The sequence below is a fragment of the Bos indicus genome, chromosome 5 (genome assembly GCF_029378745.1).
Source record: "Bos indicus isolate NIAB-ARS_2022 breed Sahiwal x Tharparkar chromosome 5, NIAB-ARS_B.indTharparkar_mat_pri_1.0, whole genome shotgun sequence".
Taxonomy (NCBI): Eukaryota; Metazoa; Chordata; class Mammalia; order Artiodactyla; family Bovidae; genus Bos; species Bos indicus.
In genome coordinates, this window is record NC_091764.1 from 63,432,490 (window position 1) to 63,458,100 (window position 25,611).

Sequence of the window (25,611 nt, forward strand, 5' to 3'; positions counted from 1 at the left end):
TCTGGGCACTTGATTTTACTAAGTATTTGCTGTTATGTAAGATAAGCGGGTCTGGGGGAGCCACTTGTTGCCTCCACTTTACTTAAGTGGGCTTCCCTGGTGGCTCAGATGGTAAAGCATCTGCCTGCAATACGGGAGACCCAGGTTCAATCCCTGGGGCGGGAAGATCCCCTGGAGAAGGAAATGGCAACCCACTCTAGTACTCTTGCCTGGAAAATTCCATGGACAGAGGAGGCTGGTGGGCTACAGTCCATGGGGTCACAAAGAGTCAGACACAACTGAGCGACTTCACTTTCACTTTCTTTCTATACTTAAGTGATCCTCAGTTTCATCAAGAAGATCATCAGCCTGATTCTTAGAAAGTGTGACAATCTGAAGTGGTTCCAGTGAACATGGTAAATTTCCTAACTTGAAAGTACTTCTTTGTTATACAAAGACAATGGTTAAGAAATAAAACTTCAAGAAAGACTTCATATGAAAGCAACTTAGAATATGAATAGTTAAAGCTTAACTACAATTTTCACTGGTCAAAAAGAAAAGCAAATCAGATTTCCCAAGTATTTCTTGTTGTGTGGTACATACTCTACATAGAAGGATCAGTTATGTATACCTGGATAAAAAGGTAAGAGAATTTATATTTATTGATCACCTGCTTACCTTGCAGCCATCTTATGAGGGAGTTGTTAAAAATCTGAATTTATAGGGGAGGAAACTGAGATCAAAGGTCACAAAACCACTAAAACATGACACTGGAATCTGAACCTCAAAACCTGTTCTCTGAAAAAAATCTTATATCTGGGTGTACATGATGACATAAAATGTACTATCACATCACATGTACAGCATTACCAAAGAACAGGATGTTCTACGTAAAATGAAGTATTCAATATAATTGAATCCTACTGCCAAAGTGTTTGGCATTTAAGTCTGATTTCCAGTGGGAAGCCAGACATTGTGTTTGTAAAAATCATCCATGAATGTTAGTCCGAGTGAGAACCTAAGGGACTGACCTAAAATAAAGTCAGTAAATATATTTACTCTATTTCTGTCTTAGTCCTGGACAACTGGGGCTGCCAGCAGTTTCTAACTACTATATAACTGCTGAGGAAACTTTTTAAAAGATAGAGAAAACTGATTTCTATGAGTGGAACTAGTTATATGATTCATAGAAACTGCTCAAACTTTGAGCTGATTCATAGGAATGGAGATGGAAAGTGAAAGTGAAGTCGCTCAGTTGTGTCCAACTCTTTGCGAAGACCCCATGGCTTGTAGCCTACCAGGCTCCTCTGTCCATGGGATTTTCCAGGCAATAGTCTTGGAGTGGATTGCCATTTCCTTCGCCAGGGGATCTTCCCAACCCAGGGATCAAAGTCGGGTCTCCTGCATCGTAGACAGACGCTTTACCGTCTGAGCCACCAGGGAAGCCAGATCCTTTTCTGGTTCAATAAATATTTTGTTTATGAAAACACCTGAAATTAGAAATGCAAGTGGGGTCAGGGGAGGGCAAATAAAAACAATGAAACATAAGGGGCAAGAGTTTGGAAAATTCAGTGTTGATTCTTGATCCATCATGTATCTCCATAGCCTATGGTTTTAGTCTCCCCCAAAGGACATGAGTCTGAGTAAACTCCAGGAGTTGGTGATGGACAGGGAGGCCTGGAGTGCTGCAGTCCATGGGGTCGCAAAGAGTTGGACACGACTGAGTGACTGAACTGAACTGAATCACCTTCTGAGGTTTTTAGCAACAAACATCATAAATGCTTATAAACTATGCAGCTCTGATGAAGCCAGGCATAGTGCTTGGTTCAGTGGCTTTCCAAAACAAAATTCCAGACACTGATAACATACATTTGGTAAAGTAGTATTTCCCGTGTTCACTCTAAATTTACCTCCTGTTGATTTCATTGCACATCTCTTCCTCATTGTCAAGTGAAAAGAGAATACTCAGATTTCAGAATAATTTAGAACATTTAAATCAATACATTCTAGATTTTTTCTCTTCTCTTTGCCAGGGTGCATTGGAATTTATGGTCTCTTTTAGTAATTACTCTTCCCTGGTACCAACTGACTGTCAGCTTTGTTATGACCTGCATTCTAATTGACACATCACAATTTCAGGGAATACAGCAAATTGAACATGAAAGCTGTGAGACTAGCTGACATTATAAAGTTCTTAAAAGAAGGGCTGCAGTGTGTTTTTCTTCATATGCCCATAGTGTCTAACACAACATCTCCCTCATGATAGAGCAGTGGAGAGCTAAAATTTAATACATGTCTACATATGTCAGACTCGACTCGCATGCCATTGAACATGTTTCTACAATGATCCTATATTAATATTTCCATTTTATGAGGAAACTGAGTGTGTTGCCTAAGATCAAGCAGCTAGTAAACAGCAGGACTAATATATGAATTCATGTCTGTCTGACTTTTTATTTCATCATGTTATTTCCTGACCAGACTCAGTACCCCAACACATTAGACATGGAATGTCATCTTCACAGGGTTGTTTATCACTTCTCTAGTTCTAGCTGGTCTCAAGAGGGAAAAACCTTCTGCCCAGTAGAGCTGTAATTCACAAATGGCCTGATGGTCAATTGGAATGCCACATGTTATGGTCAATCACTTAGTGCATAATTAGTGTGTAATTAAGAAGTGAAAATTAAGGCGCATACAGAACCAGTCTTTGTTAATAGTAATGATGCTTTGGGGATTGAGTCTTTCATTTTCATTATCACTGTAGAAAAACATGAGTAAAGGATAGGATGGCAATCTAAGAGGGGGAAAGAAGAGAATTAAGTGAAAATAAACTGGATTGTTGACTACTAAAATGTCCTTCAAAGGCAATTTTGCCCGAGTGGCTTTTTTAACATTTACTCTTATTTTCATTATAATCATGTTTGTAACGTTTTCACAATTCTATGGTACTATCTGAAGAATTTTGTAATATTACTGTTCAATGTCACCTGTCTTCCAACAGAGATGCATTAAGTCTCTGCTTGAATATTCTCAATAATGGAGAACTCACTATGATAAGAAAACACATTCTTACCTTCACATCAGTAAAAAAAAAAAAACATTCCCTACAGTTTTCTTGAAATTATTCTTTAAGCATATCTGAAAGAACTATCTGGCAACATGCATTTCTAGGCTGGCTCTTTGGATACTGGAAAAGTCCTCAATGTTTATCAGCATTTGTGTGTGAAAGAGATAGCTACATGTGTCATCATATCATGTTTGTGTCACTAATCAAAGTCACATGATTTTGGTACTTTTTTAGTAGGTTTCTTTTTTCTTTTTCTTTTTTTTTAGTTTTTAAAGACTAAAACAAATATGTTTCAGTGAAAATTATTTAGTCTTTTTAAAAAATGATCACTTGCTCCATTACTCTTGCCTGGAGAATCCCCATGGACAGAGGAGCCTGGTGGGCTACAGTCTATAGGGTCACAAAGAGTTGGACACAACTGAAGCAACTTAGCATGCATGCATGCCCATACTTAGCTCTACATTAATGTTAACTGGCATAGTAAAATAGCACATGGGGAAGAAAATCTCTCAGTTTGCTAAATCTATATAGTTGATATTGTTTAGAGATCATGGTTGTTTGACATGAATGGAGGGAAATAATTTGCAGCTATTATTATTATGGTAAAAGATGAATTATCTATAGACTCCTATCATTTTATAACTAGTCCCTGAGTACATTTATTCATTACAACATAAAGGAGAGATTTCCTTACTTGTATTCTCACCATTAATTTCTCGAAGTTCACTGTTAATTCCAACATCTATGGAATTCATTATTTTGTCGATCTGTGTGAAACAAAAAACATATAAAATGAATTATTACATTCACTTTGTGTTGCACTTTTGTTTTTTAAATTTCTTTTTTTTTTTTTGAATGTCATTCTTTTATTACTGTTTTACTGAACATAGGACTGCTGTTCCTCATTGAGTTTTACTTTAAAAAAAAATACATTTTATTTTTAGGCTGCATTATTTGGCATGTGGGATCTTAGTTCCCCAACCAGGGATCAAATCCATACCCCCTGCATTGGGAGTGCAGAATCTTAACCACTGGACCACCAGGGAAGTCTCATAAAGATTACTTTATGCAGGACAAGACATCAGGTTTACACATGAATTAGGCAAAAGGGCATTAACATCTTAATATTCATCAATGTATATAATGCTGCCCTCCCCAAAATATTCCAAGCAGTAATATTGATGTATATGTATTCCTTACCCATTGATTCTTCCTTTGTGGGTGCCAAGGAGAAACATTATCCCAACCAGGTGCCATCATTTGTTTTTTTTTTTTTTTTTTTTTACTTTTTACCCCATCCTGAACCCTCCGCCCTCCTCCCTCCCCATACCATCCCTCTGGGTCGTCCCAGTGCACCAGCCCCAAGCAAAAAAAATAAATTTCTTATTTTTATTTTTTATACAAATTTTAAAGGCTATTTCCATTTACAGTGATTACAAAATATTGGCTGTATTTCCTGTGTTGCAAGATATACCCTTGACCCTATCTTTTAGCCAATAGTTTGTGCCTCTTAGTTCCTCACCTCTGTATTGTCCTTCCGGCCTCCACTGGTAACACTAGCCTGTTGTTCTCTGTACCTGTGAGTCGGCTTCGTTTTTGTTATATTCAGTAGTTTGTTGTATTTTTTAGATTACATAGATTACACCAGTGTCTTTAGGCAGCTCTTGTCCTCCCCTAGCTGATTTTGACATAGGCTAGTTGATACCCTTCTGTCCCCCTTCCTGACTTTTGTGCGATCTTCTAGAGAAATAAATATTTTTAACATTAAAAAAAAATAGATTACATATATAAGTGATATCATATAGCATTTATCTTTCTCTGTTTGACTCATTTCACTGAGCATACAGCACTGCATTTTAAAATGAATTTCCACTGCCAGAAGCATATATTGTTGATATTATTGCCACTGCAAAACTCCAATTAAGAGATCAACAGAGAAAGATTTAAAGGGAGACAGACATCTTTTGAATTGCTTTTAGAAATACAAATTTAATTTCCTTTTCTTAAACTTTCGAAATCAGCTTGCCTTTTCTCTGAATTTCCTAAAATGAACTTTGTTTGGACTTACATGGGTCAGTAAGTTAGACATTGTGAATTCTTTAAACTCAGAAGGGGAAGGAGCTGAGGATAAGTTCACGTGACAATGTCCATCTTCTTGGTCATTCGTCCTCTTGGATCTGAGAGCATGCATCTCGTCTGACCAGTGAAGTGTGGCCACTGGACCCAAGTTCTGATTAAATGGTATGACCAGCCACAAGCTTATTTGTAGCATATAATCACAAGAATCTAGGAATGGCAACAACTTGATTCTAAGAGATAAGTTACATTATTCACAGAGTTAATAAATATAAGAAATGGATAGATCTGAGTAAACTATCAGACTACTACTATGGAATTCGTAGGAAAATATGACTGTCTCAGCTTTAGCTATTTATGCTTTAAACCCGGTCATCATCCTAGCAGCCTTAGTGAGACAGCAGGTTTCAGAAATGACAATGAGCATTACTTAAATGTCCCATTTTGTTCACCCTGAAATAGATACAGAGAGATTAAGTGATTTTCTCAAACAGCTCAATTCAGAATGTCAATACCAGACCATTTCTATTTCTCAGAATACTCTAGTGACCTATTGTGCTTCAAAACCTAATTCTACTGGCACAATCTTTTGAGAGACAAAATGTGACATTTTAGAATGAAATGCTGAGGAAGAGTGTGGTCCATTCTTTGCAGAAATTCAAGAAAAAGCAAGAGACTTCATTACTTTATGATGTAGTCCTCTTAATGGAGAAAGGATGATATATTATTAGCCTTAAAAGGGCATTTACTTCCTGAGTAATTCCAAGAAATTGAAGACTTTGTCTTTAAGTAGAGCTTAAATTGGTCATAATGGACTGCACACATTTTTCTTTAATGTCCAATAGTTGTAAAGGGAAATATTAAGTAACTTGTGTTTTTTGTATGATACTTGGAGAAGGGCCAGGACCTTTCTGTTTAATATTAAGATTATAAGAAGCTCTTCTGAAATTATAAGATATTTTAAAGAAGGAAGATGAGCTAACAGGGTTTAGCAATTAACAAAATGATATAAAGCAAACAAAAACACAAAAATTTTTCTCCATTTGTCAGCTGCAATGCTTAGTTGGGCACAATGTGAACATTTTCTTGTACCTCATAGCTAGTTATTACTTCTGCTTGATATCAATTTCTATGGAAACAACAGATATCCCCTCATGTGTGGAACTGTGTTTGTTTCTATGCTCGCTGTGAAATTATCATGTATTATCTCTAGAACTTTTCCCTTCCACTTGGATCTATTTGTGGTATTTTTTTTTCCTCTGAAAGACTTAAAAAGCTGAAAATCCCTTCCTCAAAACTCTCTTGATGCTAAAGCTTTATGTAAAGAATAACAAGAAGAACAAATCTTACTTCTTCCCATTCGGAAGTGAAAGATGGTGTTCTTTCAGAATTCCCTTTAGAGCTGTGATCAGCAGGTGAAGATTCACTCCAGTTAACTCTTGATGTTTTCTCATTTGAAGGGTAGGCAATGAGATCAGAATCCGATTTAGAGACAGTTTTGGATAAATGCATGTCGATCAGGGCTTTTGGTAATGACCTTATTCTCCCCAGGGTACACGCTCTCTCCACAAATCCCCCAGTGTTCACAATCCACTGGTCCCCATTCCGGGATCCACTTCTAGCTGTTCTTGTGCCAACAATGGTATGGTTTTCGAGTTGGCTGCTTTTTTTGTGAAAAATTGTTCTACTGACCACCTTGGGTTTAATTTTCTTTACCACAGGTTCTGATTTATTTTCTATTGGAGTTTGCTTGAAAGGCAAAGGACTATTTGCCAAACTGACTTCATCTTTTTCTTCTTCGTGTTCATCTCTTTTCCCATAGAGATGAAATGGATTTTCAGGGGACTCACAGGCTGGAGAGGATCCATGAAGGAGACCTGCAAATTGTCCAGGATCATATTCTTTTGGGGGATCAATGTCCTCCTGATGAGAGAGATCATCTGCAAAAGAGAAAAAAAAGGTCTGGATGCTCATTTGGAAAGGACTCTGAAAGCCCCGATACAATAGCAGCACCCTTTTGAACCTGTGTAATGTCCAAACAATTGATTTATTGTTACACAGTGATATCCTCACTTTATGAAATACCCATGACCCTACAGTGCCGTGTATAAAATAAATGTGTGTGTGTGTGTGTGTGTGTGTGTGTGTGTGTGTGCGTGTGTATACCAGATCTTCCTGATATACCTTAGGGTGTATTTCAAAGTTATGAATTGGGTATTAATTGAGTAATTGCCCACCCTTCTCCTTTGTCCTCAGGGAGTATATTTTATATTGGATAACAAAATTAGGTTTTCTTAATATGGGACACCCATGTTCAAACTTTTGGAGTAAATGAATCATTGTACAGTTAAGACATCAGGCAGGTAAATCAAGATCATATATAATGACATCCCTTTGCTCTCCCAGCAAATAAAATAAAAAACAAAACCTTGAAAAGAAGTATAATTTGGGATAATTGAAAGGTAATAATCCTAATGTGTTACTTCAAATATAAAATTAAGATTAATTCTACACAAATTATATGATTTAGACAAAAAGGATTTATCCATGCTTAACAGGCAAACAATGCAGTATCACTAAAAAGTGAGACCCTTTTACAGGAAACTGATGTTGCACTACTAACACAAAGCTGTCCTTTTCTTTCTTCTATGAAACAGATTCAGTTATTTTTCAATTTCTTCAGATCTTTAAAAATGTAATCCAGAAAAGAAACCAAAGAATAAAATTTTTATTACTTTAATCTTTTCTAAGATGAAACATAAATGTTCTCTGAGATTTAAAATATGTGCGTGTGCTCAGTCATGTCCAACTCTTTGTGGCCCCATGGACTGTAGCCCGCCAGGCTCCCCTGTCTGTGGAATTTTCCAGGCAAATTGGGTTTCCAGGCAACCCAATATTGGAGTGGGTTGCCATTTTCTCCTGCAGGGGATCTTTCCGACCCAGGGATCAAACCCTTGTCTCCTTTGTTTCCTACATTGGCAGGTGGCTTCTTTACCACTGCACCCCTTGGGAAGCCCTGAGATTTAAAATACACCATGCTTTTTTTAATGACCTAGTTTGTCTTTTAAAGACACAGTGTGTAAAAACCTGGCCAAAGAAATTAGCGAAGGGAGTCAGTCTACTTTTTTGACGGGTCACTTTAATTAACATTCAGCTAAATATTTGCCATGATCAAAAGTTAAATTACCTGATAAGGCTAGTCTTCTGAAAAAGTAAAATATAGCCAATGTGGTAGATAAAATATAACAAATTCAAAGCTGACTTGCTAATTCACAACTTAAAGAAGTTAGTTATTATTATAAACCAAAAACATCAAAGTTTTTATAAGTTAACAAGTAACATTTACTAGGCATGAGCTATTTACTACTCACTAAATTAGAGGTACTATTTCTATCCCCTTATGTGATCATCATAACAACTCTATGAAATGATTAATAACAATCATGGTTATCTAATCGAAAGAGATTTGGTCAGAATATGTAAACAAATTGTCAACCTCAATAAATCTCAATAGATATTTGCCCAAGGAATGCTACAGACAAATCAGCTTTCTTAATTGAAGTTTGACCCCAGCTCCATATGCTTTTGTCTCTCTTGGACCTAGTAGAAGCAGGTATGATCCTGGCTTTATATATTCTCCAGACCTCACCCAGGTTCCTCTTTAGCTGTCCCAAATGAAGATGTTCCCTTCCTAGACCTAACACAGTGCTGAGTAGAAGAAAAAAGTGTCAGGATGAGAGATCCATGAGACAATGATCTAAAAGAGAAACTATCTGTACCACCCCGTACTCTCACAAGTACTTTATCTTCTCATAAAAACTTTCTAGTATACTGGGCATGGATTTTTCCCTCCTCTTGCAACAGAGATTTTTCTTGGAGGAGAAGAGTGTGTGGAATGTAAGGCAAAGCAGCCTTAAAATCTCTAAGGCTAGAGTATATGCCCTATTACATCCATTTTTTAGAAGTCAAAATTAATATGTAGACAACTTAACGCTGTTAAATTTCCCCAGCTAATAAGTAGTTAAGCTGAGATTCAAACTAAGGCCTATCAGATACTTATATCCATTGGCCTGGAAAATTTATTATTAAGATAAAAGAACAATCTAGGGTTCAAGGACAATCAAATAGGCTCTTTGTGGGAAGTGATATGTCTCTCCTGGTTATGACTATTTCTGGAATTTGGAAAAAAATGGATGAAAAGGATTTTTTATTTCCTACTTCATGGAGGTAAGCTTATACTAAGAGAAAGTAAAATATGGTGTTCTGTTTGAACTTATTGTCTCCTTTTTCTTGCTGGGCTACTTGGCTCTCCTATAATGCTTTATACAATAAGTAGGTTTGTATGAGATGACAGTAATGGGTAAATAATGCAGAAGGAAGCAAGAATTCTGAAATAAAGAAGTTTAGTTTGAGTATGAGAGGAAAAATTGAAATAGGGAACAGAGTACTTCAAGGCTGTATATTGTCACCTGCTTGTTTAACTTATATGCAGAGCACATCATGAAAAACGTTGGGCTGGATGAAGCACAAGCTGAAATGAAAATTGCTAGGAGAAATATCAATAACCTCAGATATGTAGATGACACCACCCTTATGGCAGAAAGCAAAGAAGAACTAAAGAGCCTCTTGATGAAAGTGAAAGAGGAGAGTGAAAAAGTTGGCTTAAAACTCAACATTCAGAAAGCTAAGATCATGGCATCTGGTCATCACTTCATGGCAACTAGATGGGTAAACAGTGACAGACTTTATTTTGGGGGGCCCCAAAATCACTGCAAAGGGTAACTGCAGCCATGAAATTAAAGGACACTTGCTCCTTGGCAGAAAAGTTATGACCAACCTAGACAGCATATTAAAAAGCAGAGACATTACTTTACCAACAAAGGTCTGTCTAGTTAAAGCTATGGTTTTTCCAGTAGTCATGTATGGATGTGAGAGTTGCACTATAAAGAAAGCTGAGCACCGAAGAATTGATGCTTTTGAACTGTGGTGTTGGAGAAGACTCTTGAGAGTCCCTTGGACTGCAAGGAGATCCAACTAGTCCATCCTGGGGGAATTCAGTCCTGAATATTTATTGGAAGGGCTGATGCTGAAGCTGAAACTTCAATACTTTGGCCACCTGATGCTAAGAACTGACTCATTTGAAAAGACCCTGATGCTGGGAAAGATTGAAGGCAGAAGAAGAAGGGGATGACTGAGGATGAGATGGCTGGATGGCATCACTGACTCAATGGACATGAGTTTGAGTAAACTCTGGGAGTTGGTGATGGACAGGGAGGCCTGGCCTGCTGCAGTCCATGGGGTCACAAAGAGTCAGACACAACTGAGTGACTGAACTTAACTAAACTGAACTGAAGGGGGGAAAAAAAAAAAAAACCCTGTAAATCACAGTCAAGAGGTTTCTGATCATGTTCAGTATAGTGAGATATTTAGGAGCATAACATTATTTAAACTTTTCTTTGAATATTATTATTAGGTTACCATCCCTTCTGTGATTTGATAAAAATAACTATAATCACATCTCAAAAGTGCTTTATAATGTTCAAGTCCTCTAGTCACAAGCAGTCCCTTCTCTCAGTAAAAGAGAATTTGATTATTAGCTCATAAGCCTAGGCTTTTGAAGAATAGTTCTTGCCATTAAGAGAGTTGATAGCATTCTTACCAAGAGTTCTGAAAAGGCAAATATTACCTATTTCAGTGGCCAAACCCTAAGAATTTCTCAAAGCAAAGACAGTGAGAAGCTGATATGGAACCTGCTGGGTACCTATTCAGTTGATTGAATGCAGTTACAACCTCCATGTGCACAGGCTCCTTTAGCCTTTAGCCACACTCCATCCTGTACCCATTCCTCCCGTAGGATTTTAGAGGTTACGTGTGGCCAAGTACCTTGCTTTGGTCAGTGCATCAATTGCACTCATCCCACATGCTAGCAAAGTAATACTCAAAATTCTCCAAGCCAGGCTTCAACAGTACATGAACCGTGAACTTCCAGATGTTCAAGCTGGATTTAAAAAAAGCAGAGGAACCAGAGGTCAAATTGCCAACATACTCTATATCATAGAAAAAGCAAGAGATTTCCAGAAAAGCATCTACTTCTGCTTCATCGACTATGTAAAGCCTTTGACTGTGTGGATCACAACAAACTGTGGAAAATACTTAAGTGAAAATTAGAAAAGGCAGAGGAACCAGAGATCAAATTGCCAACATCCACTGGATCATAGAAAAAGCAAGAGAGTTCCAGAAAAACATCTACTTGTGCTTTATTGATTACGCCAAAGCCTTTGACTGTGTGGATCACAACAAACTGTGGAAAATTCTGAAAGAGATGGGAATACCAAACCACCTTACCTGCCTCCTGAGAAATCTGTATGCAGGTCAAGAACCAACAGTTAGAACTGGACATGGAACAATAGACTGGTTCCAAATCAGGAAAGGAGTACGTCAAGGCTGTATATTGTCACTCTACTTATTTAACTTCTATGCAGAGTACATCATGAGAAATGCTGGGCTGGATGAAGCACAAGCTGGAATCAAGATTGCTGGGAGAAATATCAATAACCTCAGATATGCAGATGACACCACCCTTATGGCAAAAAGTGAAGAAGAACTAAAGAGCCTCTTGATGAAAGTGAAAGAGGAGAGTGAGAAAGTTGGCTTAAAACTCAACATTCAGAAAGCTAAGATCGTGGCATCTGATCTCATCACCTCATGGCAAATAGATGGGGAAACAGTGAAAACAGTGACAGACTATTTTGGGAACTCCAAAATCACTGCAGGTGGTGACTGTAGCCATGAAATTAAAAGATGCTTACTCTTTGGGAGAAAAGCTATGAACAACCTACACAGCATATTAAAAAGCAGAGACATTACTTTACCAACAAAGGTCCTTCTAGTCAAGGCTATGGTTTTTCCAGTGGTCATATATGGATGTGAGAGTTGGACTATAAAGAAAGCTGGGTGCCAAAGAATTGATACTTTTGAATTGTGGTGTTGGAGAAGACTCTTGAGAGTCCCTTGGACTGCAAGGAGATCCAACCAGTCCATCCTGGGGGAAATCAGTCCTGAATATTCACTGGAAGGACTGATGCTGAAGCTGAAACTCCAATACTTTGGCCACCTGGTGTGAAGAGCTGACTCATTTGAAAAGACCCTGATGCTGGGAAAGATTGAGGGCAGGAGAAGAAGGGGACAACAGAGGATGAGATGGTTGGATGGCATCACCGACTCAATGGACATGAGTTTGAGTAAACTCCGGGAGTTGGTATTGGACAGGGAGGCCTGGCATGCTGTAGTCCATGGGGTCACAAAGAGTCGGACATGACTGAGCAACTGAACTGAAGTGAGCTGAACAATGGAAAGCATGATATAAGAGAGATTTGAAAAGTACTTGTGCATTGGGGCTTCTTCTCTTGCTGCTCTTGGAATCTTGCCTCTATGTGAACAAGCTCTGGCTAGTCTGCTGGAAGATAAAATAATACATTACCCAGATGTTTGAAATTACAGGTTCCTCCCAGCCCACCCAAGTATAATGAGCCTACTAGATCAGAAGACAGTTGCCACTGAAAAGATAGATGGTTATAGTCATAGATACCAAGAGGAGGGAGTAATATTGGGGTGTGGGGTGGTGGTGGAAGGCACATAGAAAGCACCAGTATTAGGAGGCAGAATGAGTGGGGACACGGTGGACAAGAGCCTTATTGTGGTTTCTATTGGAAGTAATGGACAAAACAAGGCAAACAGGTTTAGTATTGGTTAGTTCAAATCTTTTCAAGAGGCTCTGGGCCATAGAGACGGTCCCTCGGTATCTTGTTCTTGGTTTTGTTATGATTGGGGCACGTGGGTAGTGGCCCAGTATGAGAACCTGATAAAGAAAGTGGTTGAAGTATGGTTTTGGATTGGTTGGTTTGCATATGAAAGGTATATCTTCTGGTGAGTTGTTTACTATCTTTAAGAATTACCTAGCCCTGGGAGGAACAGTGCCTCCAGGATCAGCAAGGTCCCTAGATGTTAAGGCATCAAACAAAAACAAAAACCCTCCAAAATAAAAAGGCATGGTTAATACACCAGCCTCACTGTCACTTCAGTTGGAAGCCAGTCAACTTCCAAACATGTGAGTGAGGCTGACCAGGATCAACCAACTCCAGGCCAATCTGCCAGCAGTCGCATTAGGCAAGCTCATCTGAGTTTGGCCCAGATCAGAAGAAAACATGTTAATAAAATCATGAACTAAATAAATGGCTGTTGATTTAAGCCACAAAGTTTGGGTTGGCTTACTATATGACAATAGATAGTTTAGTCTATATCCCATTTTAAAGAAGAATTAACATATTCTTCAAAATAAGTTTTGGCAATGTTTGTATTTTCAAGTCTGGAAATGATGATAGTAATAGTATATAACATCACTAATAGTGTTGTGAAGATGAATGAAAAATAAAAGTAAGGGAGTTAGAATAATGCCTGTGGCATGGAATACATTAAATATGTGTTTTTATTATTACAACAATAATTTTTAATCTAGAGAGTTTCATTTTTACAAAGGTAGTAGTAATTTATTATATTAGACACTCAGTAATGATTATTATTTTGACATGCTTATATATTTTAAAAATATACTTTGGAAAGAATTTTCATATTTTCTTTCTATTACTTTAGATGAAACTGAGGCAAAGCATATTTGTAACATGTCTCATTTAATTTCACACTTCTCTTTTGACAAGTGGATATTTCATGCCAAGGTACAGAACTAAATATGTGTGAATTCCAATCTGATAGTTATTCAAAGAATCATTAGCATTTCAAAGAAATGTCAGAGTAAGTACCCAATAGTAAGGAGTTCAACATTCTTTTTTACCAATCTTTGTTGCTGATATATATCACTTATATAAATACCTGAATAACCATAAATTTCATGTTAAGATGAAAACAAATTATGTAAAACAAGTAATTTCTTCTTTTATTATAGATCATAACTGTTGTTTATTGGGTTACTGCATTTCTCTTTGGAAAATCAAAAATCTCTCAGGGATTCTATGCTGATGTTGATATTAGTAGAAATTCTGAATTCATTTCACAATATATATAAAATGCCTCTGTCCACCATATGCTCACATTCCAGTGAAGGAGGCAACTGTAGGCAAATCAAAAATAGTATAATTTCTGATGATGGTAAGTTCTATGCAAAAAATAAATCAAACTGATGAGATAGGAATTATTGCTGCAGACAGAGAGAAGAAGACATGAAAATCCATGTCCAGTGGCCTGAGAACCAGGAGAACCGATTGTGTAGCACATGAAATTAAAAGACTCTTACTCCTTGGAAGAAAAGTTATGACCAACCTAGATAGCATATTGAAAAGCAGAGACATTACTTTGCCAACAAAGGTCTGTCTAGTCAAGGCTATGGTTTTTCCAGTGATCATGTATGGATGTGAGAGTTGGACTGTGAAGAAAGCTGAGTGCCAAAGAATTGATGCTTTTGAACGGTGGTGCTGGAGAAGACTCTTGAGAGTCCCTTGGACTGCAAGGAGATCCAACCAGTCCATTCTGAAGGAGATCAGCCCTGGGATTTCTTTGGAAGGAATGATGCTAAAGCTGAAACTCCAGTACTTTGGCCACCTCATGCAAAGAGTTGACTCATTGGAAAAGACTCTGATGCTGGGAGGGATTGGGGGCAGGAGAAGAAGGGGACTACAGAGGATGAGATGGCTGGATGGCACCACTGACTCGATGGATGTGAGTCTGAGTGAATTCCAGGAGTTGGTGATGGACAGGGAGGCCTGGCGTGCTGTGATTTATGGGGTCGCAAAGAGTCGGACATGACTGAGCGACTAAACTGAACTGAACTGAATCCAAAAGTTGGGAGGCTTGAGACTGAGGAAAAGATGATGTTTTAGTTTGAGTACAAAGATAGGAAAAAAGACTATTGGGCAGGAAGAATTCTTCCATTCAGAGTGGACATTAGTCTTTTGGTTCTATTCAAGCCTTCAACTGAAGGGGGTGAGGCCCATTCATTAGTGAGGGCAATCAGCTTTATTCAGTCCACCAATTTAAAGTTTAACCTCATCTCAAACACCCTCATAGAACTACCTAGAATAATGTTTGACCAAATATCTGGGCACCCCATGGACCATTCAAGATGACATATAAAATTAACCATCACAGGTGAGTAGAATGATTGGAGATGAAGTCTAAGATGAAGGGAGAGGTAGAGCTGATATGATTTTGTTTACGTTTTTAAAAGATCACCTGGTATTTCTGATGGCAAGGACATGACAATAATGTAGTATTTTAAGAAATTAATCTCCCCAAGTCCCTTCATAAAAACAATGCATATGATAGTGAAAGAATAAAATGATAGTAAAAAAAAAAAAGAAAGAAAGAAAAACTAACAATCAACCAAACAAAAAACAATGACAGGTGGTATCTTCAATAAAGTGGGTATCAAGGAATCCCTATGGCCATGGAAAATGGTTGAGCATAGCACAAATCATGAGATAGCAACAGGATGCAGAACTGGCAGAGATGAAGAGAAAAGGAAATTGATGGAGCCTACAAGCCAAAGGACCCAGAAATTGCCATCAGATTTTGATTTCCAAAAGGAGAAGGCCTAGTTCTAAGCAGGATGCTGAGCAATAGAATCTGAGAATAACCTGCAGAACTTGAAAAAATCCTGCAAAAGGACAATTAGAAGTAGCGTATACCCTTGAGAATCTCAGAAATACGCAATAAATACATGCTTTTAGTAAACTAGGGACTTCCCTGGTGGCTCAGATGGTATAAAGCATCTGCCTACAATGCGGAAGACCTGGGATCAATCCCTGGGTTGGGAAGATCTCCTAGAGATGGAAATGGCAACCCACTCCAGTATTCTTGCCTGGAAAATCCCATAGACGGAGGAGCTTGGTAGGCTACAGTCCATGGGGTTGCAAAGAGTCAGACACGATTGAGCAACTTCACTTTCACTTTAGTAAACTGAGACTCCTCTGAAGAAAAAATGTCAGAAGCAGAATCCAAACTGAACAGGGTAAAAACACCAGCAATCTCAGGAAGAAAGATATTTCATATAATGAGAAGGAGGGAATGGTATGGAAGGCTGAGATCCAGAGGAAGGACATTTTGAATGTAATAATAGCAAAATATAGTGTTCAAATATGAGAGCACTACTTTATAAGGCAAAGAGTATGTAACTCTGGAAAAGAATGAGATAACAGTGGGAAAAGGACATACTTTTCATTATAGGGAACTAGAATGCAAAAGTAGGAAGTCAAGAGATACCTGGAGTAACAGGCAAGTTTGGCCTTGGAGTACAAAATGAAGCAGGGCAAAGGCTAAAAGAGTTTTGCCAAGAGAATGCACTGGTCATAGCAAACACCCACTTGCAACAACATTCTACATATGGACATCACCAGATGGTCAATATCGAAATCAGATTGATTATATTCTTTGCGGCCGAAGTTGGAGAAGCTTTATACAGTCCGGAAAAACAAGACCAGGAGCTGACTGTGACTCAGATCATGAACTCCTTATTGTAAAAATCAGGTTTAACTTGAAGAAAGTAGGGAAATCAACTAAACCATGCAGGTATGAACTAAATCAAATCCCTTACGATTAAGCAGTGGAAGTGACAAATAGCTTCACAGCATTAGATCTGGTAGACAGAGTGCCTGAAGAACTATGGACGGAGGTTCATGACCTTGTACAGGAGGCAGTGATCAAAACCATGCTCAAGAAGAAGAAATGCAAAAAGGCAAAATGGTTTTCTGAGGAGGCCTTACAAATAGCTGAGAAAAGAAGAGAAGAGATAGGCAAAGGAAAAAAGAAAAGATATATCCATCTGAATGCAGAGTTCCAAAGAATAAAAGGAGAGATAAGAAAGTCTTCCTCAGTGATCAATGCAAAGAAATAGAGGAAAACGATAGAATGGGAAAGACTAGAGATCTCTTCAAGAAAGTTAGAGATACCAAGGAAACATTTCATGCAAAGATGGGCACAATAAATGACAGAAAAGGTATGGACCTAACAGAAGCAGAAGATATTAAGAAGAAGTGGCAAGAATACACAGAAGAACTATATAAAAAAGATCTTAATGATTCAGATAACCATGATGGTGTGATCACTCACCTAGAGCCAGACATCCTAGAATGTGAAGTCAAGTGGGCCTTAGGAAGCATCACTATGAACAAAGCTAGTGGAAGTGATGGAATTCCAGCTGAGCTATTTAAAATCCTAAAAGATGATGCTGTGAAAGTGTTGCACTCAATATGCCAGCAAATTTGGAAAACTCAGCAGTGGCCATAGAACTGGAAAAGGTCAGTTTTCATTCCAATTCCAAAGAAAGTCAATGCCAAAGAATGTTCACACACTACCAAAGATAGTTCACACTACCACACAATTGCACTCATCTCACACACTAGTGAAGTAATGCTCAAAATTCTCCACGCTAGGCTTCAACAGTACATGAACTGACAACTTCCAGATGTTCAAGCTTGATTTAGAGAAGGCAGAGGAAGCATGAATCAAATTACCAACTCCTGCTGGATCACAGAGAAAGCAAGAGAATTCCAGAAAAATATCTACTTCTGTTTCACTGACTACACCAAAGCCTTTGACCGTGTGGATCACAACAAACTGTGGAAAATTCTTCAAGAGATTGGAATACCAGGCCACCTTACCTTCCCCCTGAGAAATCTGTATGCAGATAATTAAGCAACAGTTAGAACCAGACATAGAACAACTGGTTCCAAATTGGGAAAGGAATACTTCAAGGCTATATACTGTCACCTTGCTTATTTAACTTATATGCAGAGTATATCATGCAAAATGCTGGACTGGATGAAGCACAAGCTGGAATCAAGATTGCTGGGAGAAATATCAATAACCTCAGATATGCAGATGATACCAACCTTAGGGCTAAAAGCAAAGAGAAACTGAAGAGCCTCTTGATGAAATTGAAAGAGGAGAGTGAAAAAGCTGGCTTAAAACTCAACATTCAAAAAATGAAGATCATGGTATCTGGTTTCATCACTTCGTGGCAAATAGATGGGAAACAATGGAAACAGTGACAGACTTTATTTTCTTTGGCTCCAAAATCACTGCAGATGGTGACTGCAGCCATGAAATTAAAAGATGCTTGCTCCTTGGAAGAAAAGCTATGACAAACCTAGATAGCATATTAAAAAGCAGAGACATTACTGACAAAGGTTCGTATAGTCACAGCTATGGTTTTTCCAGTAATCATATATGGATGTGAGAATTGGAGCATAAAGAAAGCTGAGCACCAAAGAATTGATGCTTTTGAACTGTGGTGTTGGAAAAGACTCTTGAGAATCCCTTGGACTGCAAGGAGATCCAACCAGTCCATCCTAAAGGAAATCAGTCCTGAATATTCATTGGAAGTACTGATGCTGAAGCTCCAGTCCTTTGGCCACCTGATGAGAAGAACTGACTCATTGGAAAAGATCCTGATGCTGGGAAAGATTGAGGGCAGGAGGAGAAGGGGATGACAGAGGATGAGATGGTTGGATTATATTACCGCCTTGATGGACATGAGTTTGAACAAGCCCTGGGAGTTGGTGATGGACAGGGAGGCCTGGCATGATGCAGTCCATGGGGTCGCAAAGAGTTGGACACGACTGAGAGACAGATATGAGTGAGTAATAGCAGGAAGGCTTTCTCAATCATGTAGGGAGTTATTCATATTTCTTAATACTTCACGATAACAACAAGGGTGAAAGTCTTTGAGACATGAAGTGGGGAAATCTACTGGGATTCATGCCTGCTCCCACAGAGAAGCCTCCTCTGAATAGTCCAGGACATTCTTCTCATTAAAGATAGGAAACAAAAATGATTTTGATAGAACCCTATTTAAAGACATTGTAAGAAATGGAAAAGAAAATGAATGTTTAACAGCTAATGAAAACAAACAAACAAAAAATGCTGCCCAAATATTTTGAAAACTATAAACTGAAACTCAAAATCATTTAGAAGAAATTAAGAAAATAAAGTTCTAAAAAAACCCCCTAAATTCTAAGTAGAGGAGCTCAGACGTGAGATGGCTGGTCATTTTCTCCCTCCTTACCCTTTCTCTCCACGAGCAGTTAATAACTTAAGTCATTTGATGGAGAAGAATGAGATGGCATCCTTATATTCACTACAGAGGTGGCCTGGAGTTGTTTTGGGGCAACTCAACATGGTACATTGGAACCCAAGCATTGTGAAGGGGGTGTACACATAGGGGAATGGCCCAGTATGGAGAATCAGAGCCTGTGTGGAGTGATGAGGAAACCTATATGGGGTAGGGAGGGGTTCACCTGGGAGAAGGAGTTGGAAAACTAGCAAAGGAGGGTATCCCTGCAGAGGGGCAACTTAGCAAGGGGTGTCAGAACCCATACAGGGTGAGGATGGTGTTCATGTCCAGCAGAAGAGGAAAGTGTTCATGTATAGCACTACCTGGCATAAAATGTCAAAGCCTCATCAGTGAAAGGAGGGTGTCCACATGTGGAGAAGTCCATCTCTAAGGTGTCAGAGTTGCAGGAGGGTAAGAAGGGTGTTTACACAGATAAATTGGCATGCGGAGTCCAATCTCAGATAAGACGAGAAAGATGCCTGAGTGGGGAGGAAGTGGCAGTAGACATGCAATACAGCTTACTTACAGAGGGGTGATCACATAAGCAACTACAGTAGGGATAATGGGATCAGATCTCTCACTGTTAAAGGAGGGAGCTAGAAATATGAAGAGGGAGAAAAGGAGAGTGAGCCTCATGAAGTTGGCTTGTAATTGGAGATATCAATATTTTCAAGATAGATAGAGATCAAGGGAAATGTATTGATATTGACAAAAATATATATTTGTTTATGCATGTATTGAGGGCTTCTCTGCTGGCTCAGCAATAAAGAATCTGCCTACAAAGCAGGAGCCACAGGAGCTGTGGATGCAATCGTTGAGTCTGGAAGATCCCTTGGAGGAGTGCATGGCAACCCACTCCAGTATTCTTGCCTGGAGAATCCCATAGACAGAGGATCCTGGCAGGCTACAGTCCGTAGGGTCACAAAGAGTTCGGACAGGACTGAAGCAACTTAGCATGCACACATGCATGTATGTATTTGTATACATATATTACCTGACTGTCTGTTGAGAGGGCCTGGGAAAACGAGGTCCCAATAGCAGTAAGTAAAGCTCATACTTGGCTTCTAAATGTGTTTTCACTAAGACAGAGATCCATTGTGAAATGACTGATATCAGAGCCAGGGCAGAGAAATTACAAAATGGTCCTGGAACACCTTGTGTTAGAAAGCAAGGAAGTGCTCAAAGAATAAAGAGGCATGTCAAGAGGACGAAGAAGCAAACCTGAACAGGCTTCCAATGATTAAACTAAGGACAGTTTTAGGAAGAAAAGAAATAATGCCACTAGCGGATTAAAGGGCTTCCCTGGTGGCTCAGTCAGTAAAGAATCTGCCTGCAATGCAGAAGACCTGAGTTTGATCCCTGATAGGGACGATCCTCTGGAGAAAGGAATTGTAGCCCACAACAGTATACTTGCCTGGAGAACTCCACAGACAGAGGAGCCTGGCAGGCTACAGTCCATGGGGTTGGACATGAGTTAGCAACTAAACCACCACCACCAATAGATTATAACCCATTGAATAAAATAAGGAAACATGAGCTCATCAAACACAAACTTTTAAAAATCATCCATTTATGTATGTATTTCTTGTGTGTAAAAATAAATAAATGGGTGATTTAAAAGCTTGATTAGAAATGAAAATTTAAATAATTTCAAATCACTTCCTTGCAAAACACTAATAACAAAGAGAAAGAATAACTCTACATTTAAGAAGTCTGGGAGGCACTATGTTAAATGATTAAGGTGAATATCCTAAGTGAAAGTGAAAGGTTAGTCACTAAGTCATGTTCGACTCTTCGCAGTCCCATGGACTGTGTAGCTCCCCAGTCTCCTCTGTCCATGGGATTCTCCAGGCAAGAATACTGGAGTGGGTTGCCATGCCCTTCTCCAGGAGCTCTTTCTGACCCAGGGATCGAACACGGATCTCCCACATTGCAGGCAGATTCTTTACCATCTGAGCTACCAGGGGAGCCCTTAATATCTGTAGGAACTGACACACTGTTACTCCTCACACTGGTTGACAGAATAAAATCATGTGTCTCTTGCTAAAGTAAATGGAGTGAGGATGTAAACGCCACTGTGTCTACAGCATTACAAGGTAACACGGAAGAGAGGGAGTAAAGAGCTGAGGACAGTAATCGTATCTACCATAAAATTCTTCTGCCCTCATTTAAAAATGATGGTCACTCTAACTCCCGGGTGCACTGTCATGTGTTTTAGTCATATCCAACTCTTGGTCACCCTACGGACTGTAGCCCACCAGGCTCCTCTGTCCATAGGATTTTCCAGGCAAGAATACTGGAGTAGATTGCCATTTCTCCTCCAGAGGACCTTCCTGACCCAGGCATTGAACCTGTGTCTCCTGCATCTCCTGCATTGGCAGGTAGATTTTTTACCACTGAGTTACCTGGGAATCCCCTAATTCCTGGATAGGTAGCATTTGGCTATAGTTTTTCCAGTGGTCATGTATGGATGTGAGAGTTGGACTGTGAAAAAAGCTGAGTGCCAAAGAATTGATGCTTTTGAACTGTGGTGTTGGAGAAGACTCTTGAGAGTCCCTTGGACTGCAAGGAGATCCAACCAGTCCATTCTAAAGGAGATCAGTCCTGGGTGTTCATTGAAAGGACTGATGCTGAAGCTGAAACTCCAATACTTTGGCCACCTCATGTGAAGAGTTGACTCATTGGAAAAACACCCTGATGCTGGGAGGGATTGGGGGCAGGGGGAGAAGGGGATGACAGAGGATGAGATGGCTGGATGGCATCACCAACTTGATGGACATGAGTTTGAGTGAACTCCAGGAGTTGGTGATGGACAGGGAGGCCTGGCATGCTGTGATTCATGGGGTTGCAGAGTCGGACACGACTGAGTGACTGAACTGAGATGAACTGATTCCAACTTTGCTGAGAATTTTAGAATTGAACACTATGATTGATTTTTGAATTTATATCAAATGCTTTTCTTCACTTATTGAGCTGATTATGTAGTTTTTCTCCTTTAATCTGTCAGTGGAAATGACATATTTTCTCATGTTACTGCATAGGGTTGAATTGGTCATAATGAATTTTTTTTGCTGTCCTACTAGATTTGGTCTGCTAGTGCTTTGTTTAGAATTTTTCCATCTATGTTTATGAATGAAACAGGCCTTTAATTTTTCCTTTCTTATGCTGTCTAGTTTTGATATGAAGATTACTAGTCTCAAAACTACTATTACTACTACCAAGTCACTTCAGTCGTGTCTGACTCTGTGCAACCATGGACTGCAGCCTACCAGGCTTCTCCGTCCATGGGGTTCTCCAGGCAAGAACACTGGAGTGGGTTGCCATTTCCTTCTCCAATGCATGAAAGTGGAAAGTGAAAGTGAAGTCACTCAGTCATGTCCGACTCTTAGCGACCCCATGGACTTCAGCCTACCAGGTTCCTCCGTCCATGGGATTTTCCAGGCAACTGTACTGGAGTGGGGTGCCATTGCCTTCTCCAGTCTCAAAACTAGTTGGGGAAAATTCCCTCTTCCTGAATAATTTTAAGATGTTATATTACTTGAAATTCAATCATTTAATTCTGCTATCAGTTTTTCCATTCTGTATAGTAGTTTTCTAAATCAGATGTTTTATTTTATTCAGATTATTTTTATTTGAATTTTCATATATGTTTACCATTTTATTTATTCACTATTGCTTTCTCAGAATGCCTTGAGATCACTTTCTTTTTTGAAGTAATCCTTAAAGTTTTTCTTGGAAAAAGCCTTTAGGTAGAAAATGTTTTTAGTTTTTAAACTATGAATGTCTTCATATTTTACTTTTTTTAATATTTTCCTTTATTTTTAATAAATAAACATATTTATTAAAAATAGACTCTTTTAGTTCATAGTTTAGATTGATGGAACTTCTTTATATTCACACTTTGGAGATACTATGCTACTCATTTTATCTTATATCTTTCCTTGATAATTTGGTTATCATTATGCCTGTGTCTTTGTCGTAGGTGATCCATCATTTCTCTACCTGCTTTGAAAATCTCCTCTACATCTTTCAATTTGACAATTATGTGTCTCAGTATGGATTTCTCTTTATCCTGTTTGGAATATAGTGTGCTTCTTACACCAATGAATTCATGTTTTTATCAGTTTTGGAAAAAATTTAGCAATTATTGTCTTTTTGGGCTTCTTTATTATTTCATCCCCAGTCTCTGATTAGAAGTAGGTTTACCTTCTTATTCCATCTTTCATATTGCTTTTTGTCTCTCATATTTTTTGCCTCTTTGGCCCTCTGTACTATACTTTGGATAATTTCTTTAAATTTACTTTCCAGTTCACCAATTCTCTCTTCATCTCTGCTTAATCTGCTATTTACGTATTCACTTGGAATTTCAAAAATAATTTCAAACATTATATTTATCATATATTGAAATGCCATTTATTTTTCAAATTTGCCTCATTTATTGATAGTCTTTGTTTTTACTCTTCTTCATGACTAGGTATTTTGTTTCTTTAAATATTTTATATATATATAACTGTGTTTTTTCTTACATTCAATAATAATATCTATAGTCATCAGACAAAAGTGTTTGCTATTTTTTCTGATATCCACTTATAGCAGTTTGCTTTTCAAGATGATTAGAAATCATTTATTGTTATCTCATTACTTAATCTCAGCTTGTCAGTGTGATTAGAGAAGGTCTGAGCTCCCCTGAATAGTCTTGACTCAGCCTCCCAAGCTTGCCATTGAACCAATGTGCAGTGTCCAAGCAGCAGTGCCATTGTTGAAATCTGCATTCTGCACAACTCTGACTCTCGTGTCTACTAACATACACTTTTAGGGAGCAAAGATTGTTAGAGCAGCAATAACATGAAAGAACATGTCATATTTAGAATATATATGTACTGCTGCAGAAAGATCTCTCAGAATACTTGAAAGTGAAAGTGAAGTCACTCAGTTGTGTCTGACTCTTTGTGACCCCATGGACTGTAGCCTACCAGGCTCCTCCATCTATGGGATTTTCCAGGCAAGAATACTGGAGTGGGTTTCCATTTCCTTCTTCAGGAGATCTTCCCAACCCAGGGATTGATCCCGGGTCTCCCGCACTGTAGGCAGACACTTTACCATCTGAGCCACGATTAGTCTGCCATAATACTTTTTATTATATTTTATTATAAAATTTTACATTTATAAAGATTTTAATTTTAAAAAAGGCAGTGTATCAGGACTTGAAAGCTTTTAATGTGAATTCTTTAAATGATTTGTGACTAGGTAGAATTACTACTAAATTGCCTTGCCATGAATGTTGGTACTTTGTAATGTATGATGCAATATACAACTCAATAAATTATTCTGAGAACTAGATAAATAAAGAAAAAGCTTATTATAATTATGGATTCAAATTAAGCAAATCCTTTTTTAATAAGATTGCCCTAAAAATGTATGTTTATAAAAAACACAAGAGAAATTTGTGGAGATTTGTAACTATTAAAGCATTCCAATTACTCAATGATATTCAGTAAAAAGATAATATACAAATTGGTCCATAATTAAATTCTATATCAACTAAAGAGAACAAGGAGCTTAATTTTGATAATATATATTGTCATATGTCTCAATAAATCTTCAAAGGGGTGTTAGGTCTTATTCAGAATACATGGGAGAAATACAACTGTTTTTCTTTTATAACATAAATTATATGATCCTTATTGTAGTTTATTGACCTGCCTTGTTCTCCTAGTCATGTAGCTCATGTAATTTGGCTAGTATGTTCATTTATATCCAATATTAAGAATGTCTTTCCAGCTTACCTACACATTGAGACAAAAGTATGAGTCAAACAATAATGAGACACAGAAGCAACTACATAGAATTCATGTTCCCTTAATTTCTCAAGGTCAAAAATCAATTAAGTTTTCAAAGACATGTAAAATTAATTAAAAACACAAACTCCCTGGAAAGGAATTCATTTCAAAAGTTACAAAGGTAAGATTCCATATTGGGGCTTCCCATGTGGCTCAGTGGTAAAGAATCCACCTGCAATGCAGGAGATTTAGGAGACGTGGGTTCTACCCTGGACTGGAAAGATCCCCTGGAGGAGGAAATGGCGACCCACTCCAGTATTCTTGCCTGGATAATCTCATGGACAGAGAAGCTTGGCAGGCTACAGTCCATGAGGTCGCAAAGAACTGGACATGGCTGACTGACTGAGCACACACGAAAGATTCCTTATTAGGTAAGGAGAGCCAACATTTATTGTGTACCTACTATATTTGAGGTTATTTTTTCTCACTTACTCCTCACAAAAGTTTCTGAAGTAGGTATTCTTATGACTTCGAACTGTGGACAAATAACATAGCCAACAAATACAGAAACCAGTGAAACCAAGTCC

General features: G+C 38.3%; 1 protein-coding gene across 11 annotated transcripts in view; it reads right to left on the reverse strand.

Moving 5' to 3' along the window:
* ANKS1B (ankyrin repeat and sterile alpha motif domain containing 1B) overlaps positions 1 to 25,611 on the reverse strand; it is a 1,154,742-nt gene that overhangs the window by 517,979 nt on the left and 611,152 nt on the right. For 9 of the 11 annotated variants that reach the window (XM_070789585.1, XM_070789584.1, XM_070789582.1 and 6 more), the window contains exons 13-14: positions 6,473 to 7,062; positions 3,741 to 3,813 (exon numbers count right to left, since the gene is read on the reverse strand). In XM_070789585.1, coding sequence (XP_070645686.1) covers positions 3,741 to 3,813; positions 6,473 to 7,062 — 663 coding nt within the window. The remainder of the gene's footprint in view (positions 1 to 3,740; positions 3,814 to 6,472; positions 7,063 to 25,611) is intronic. The other 2 variants (XM_019961140.2, XM_070789581.1) reach the window with 1 other exon arrangement.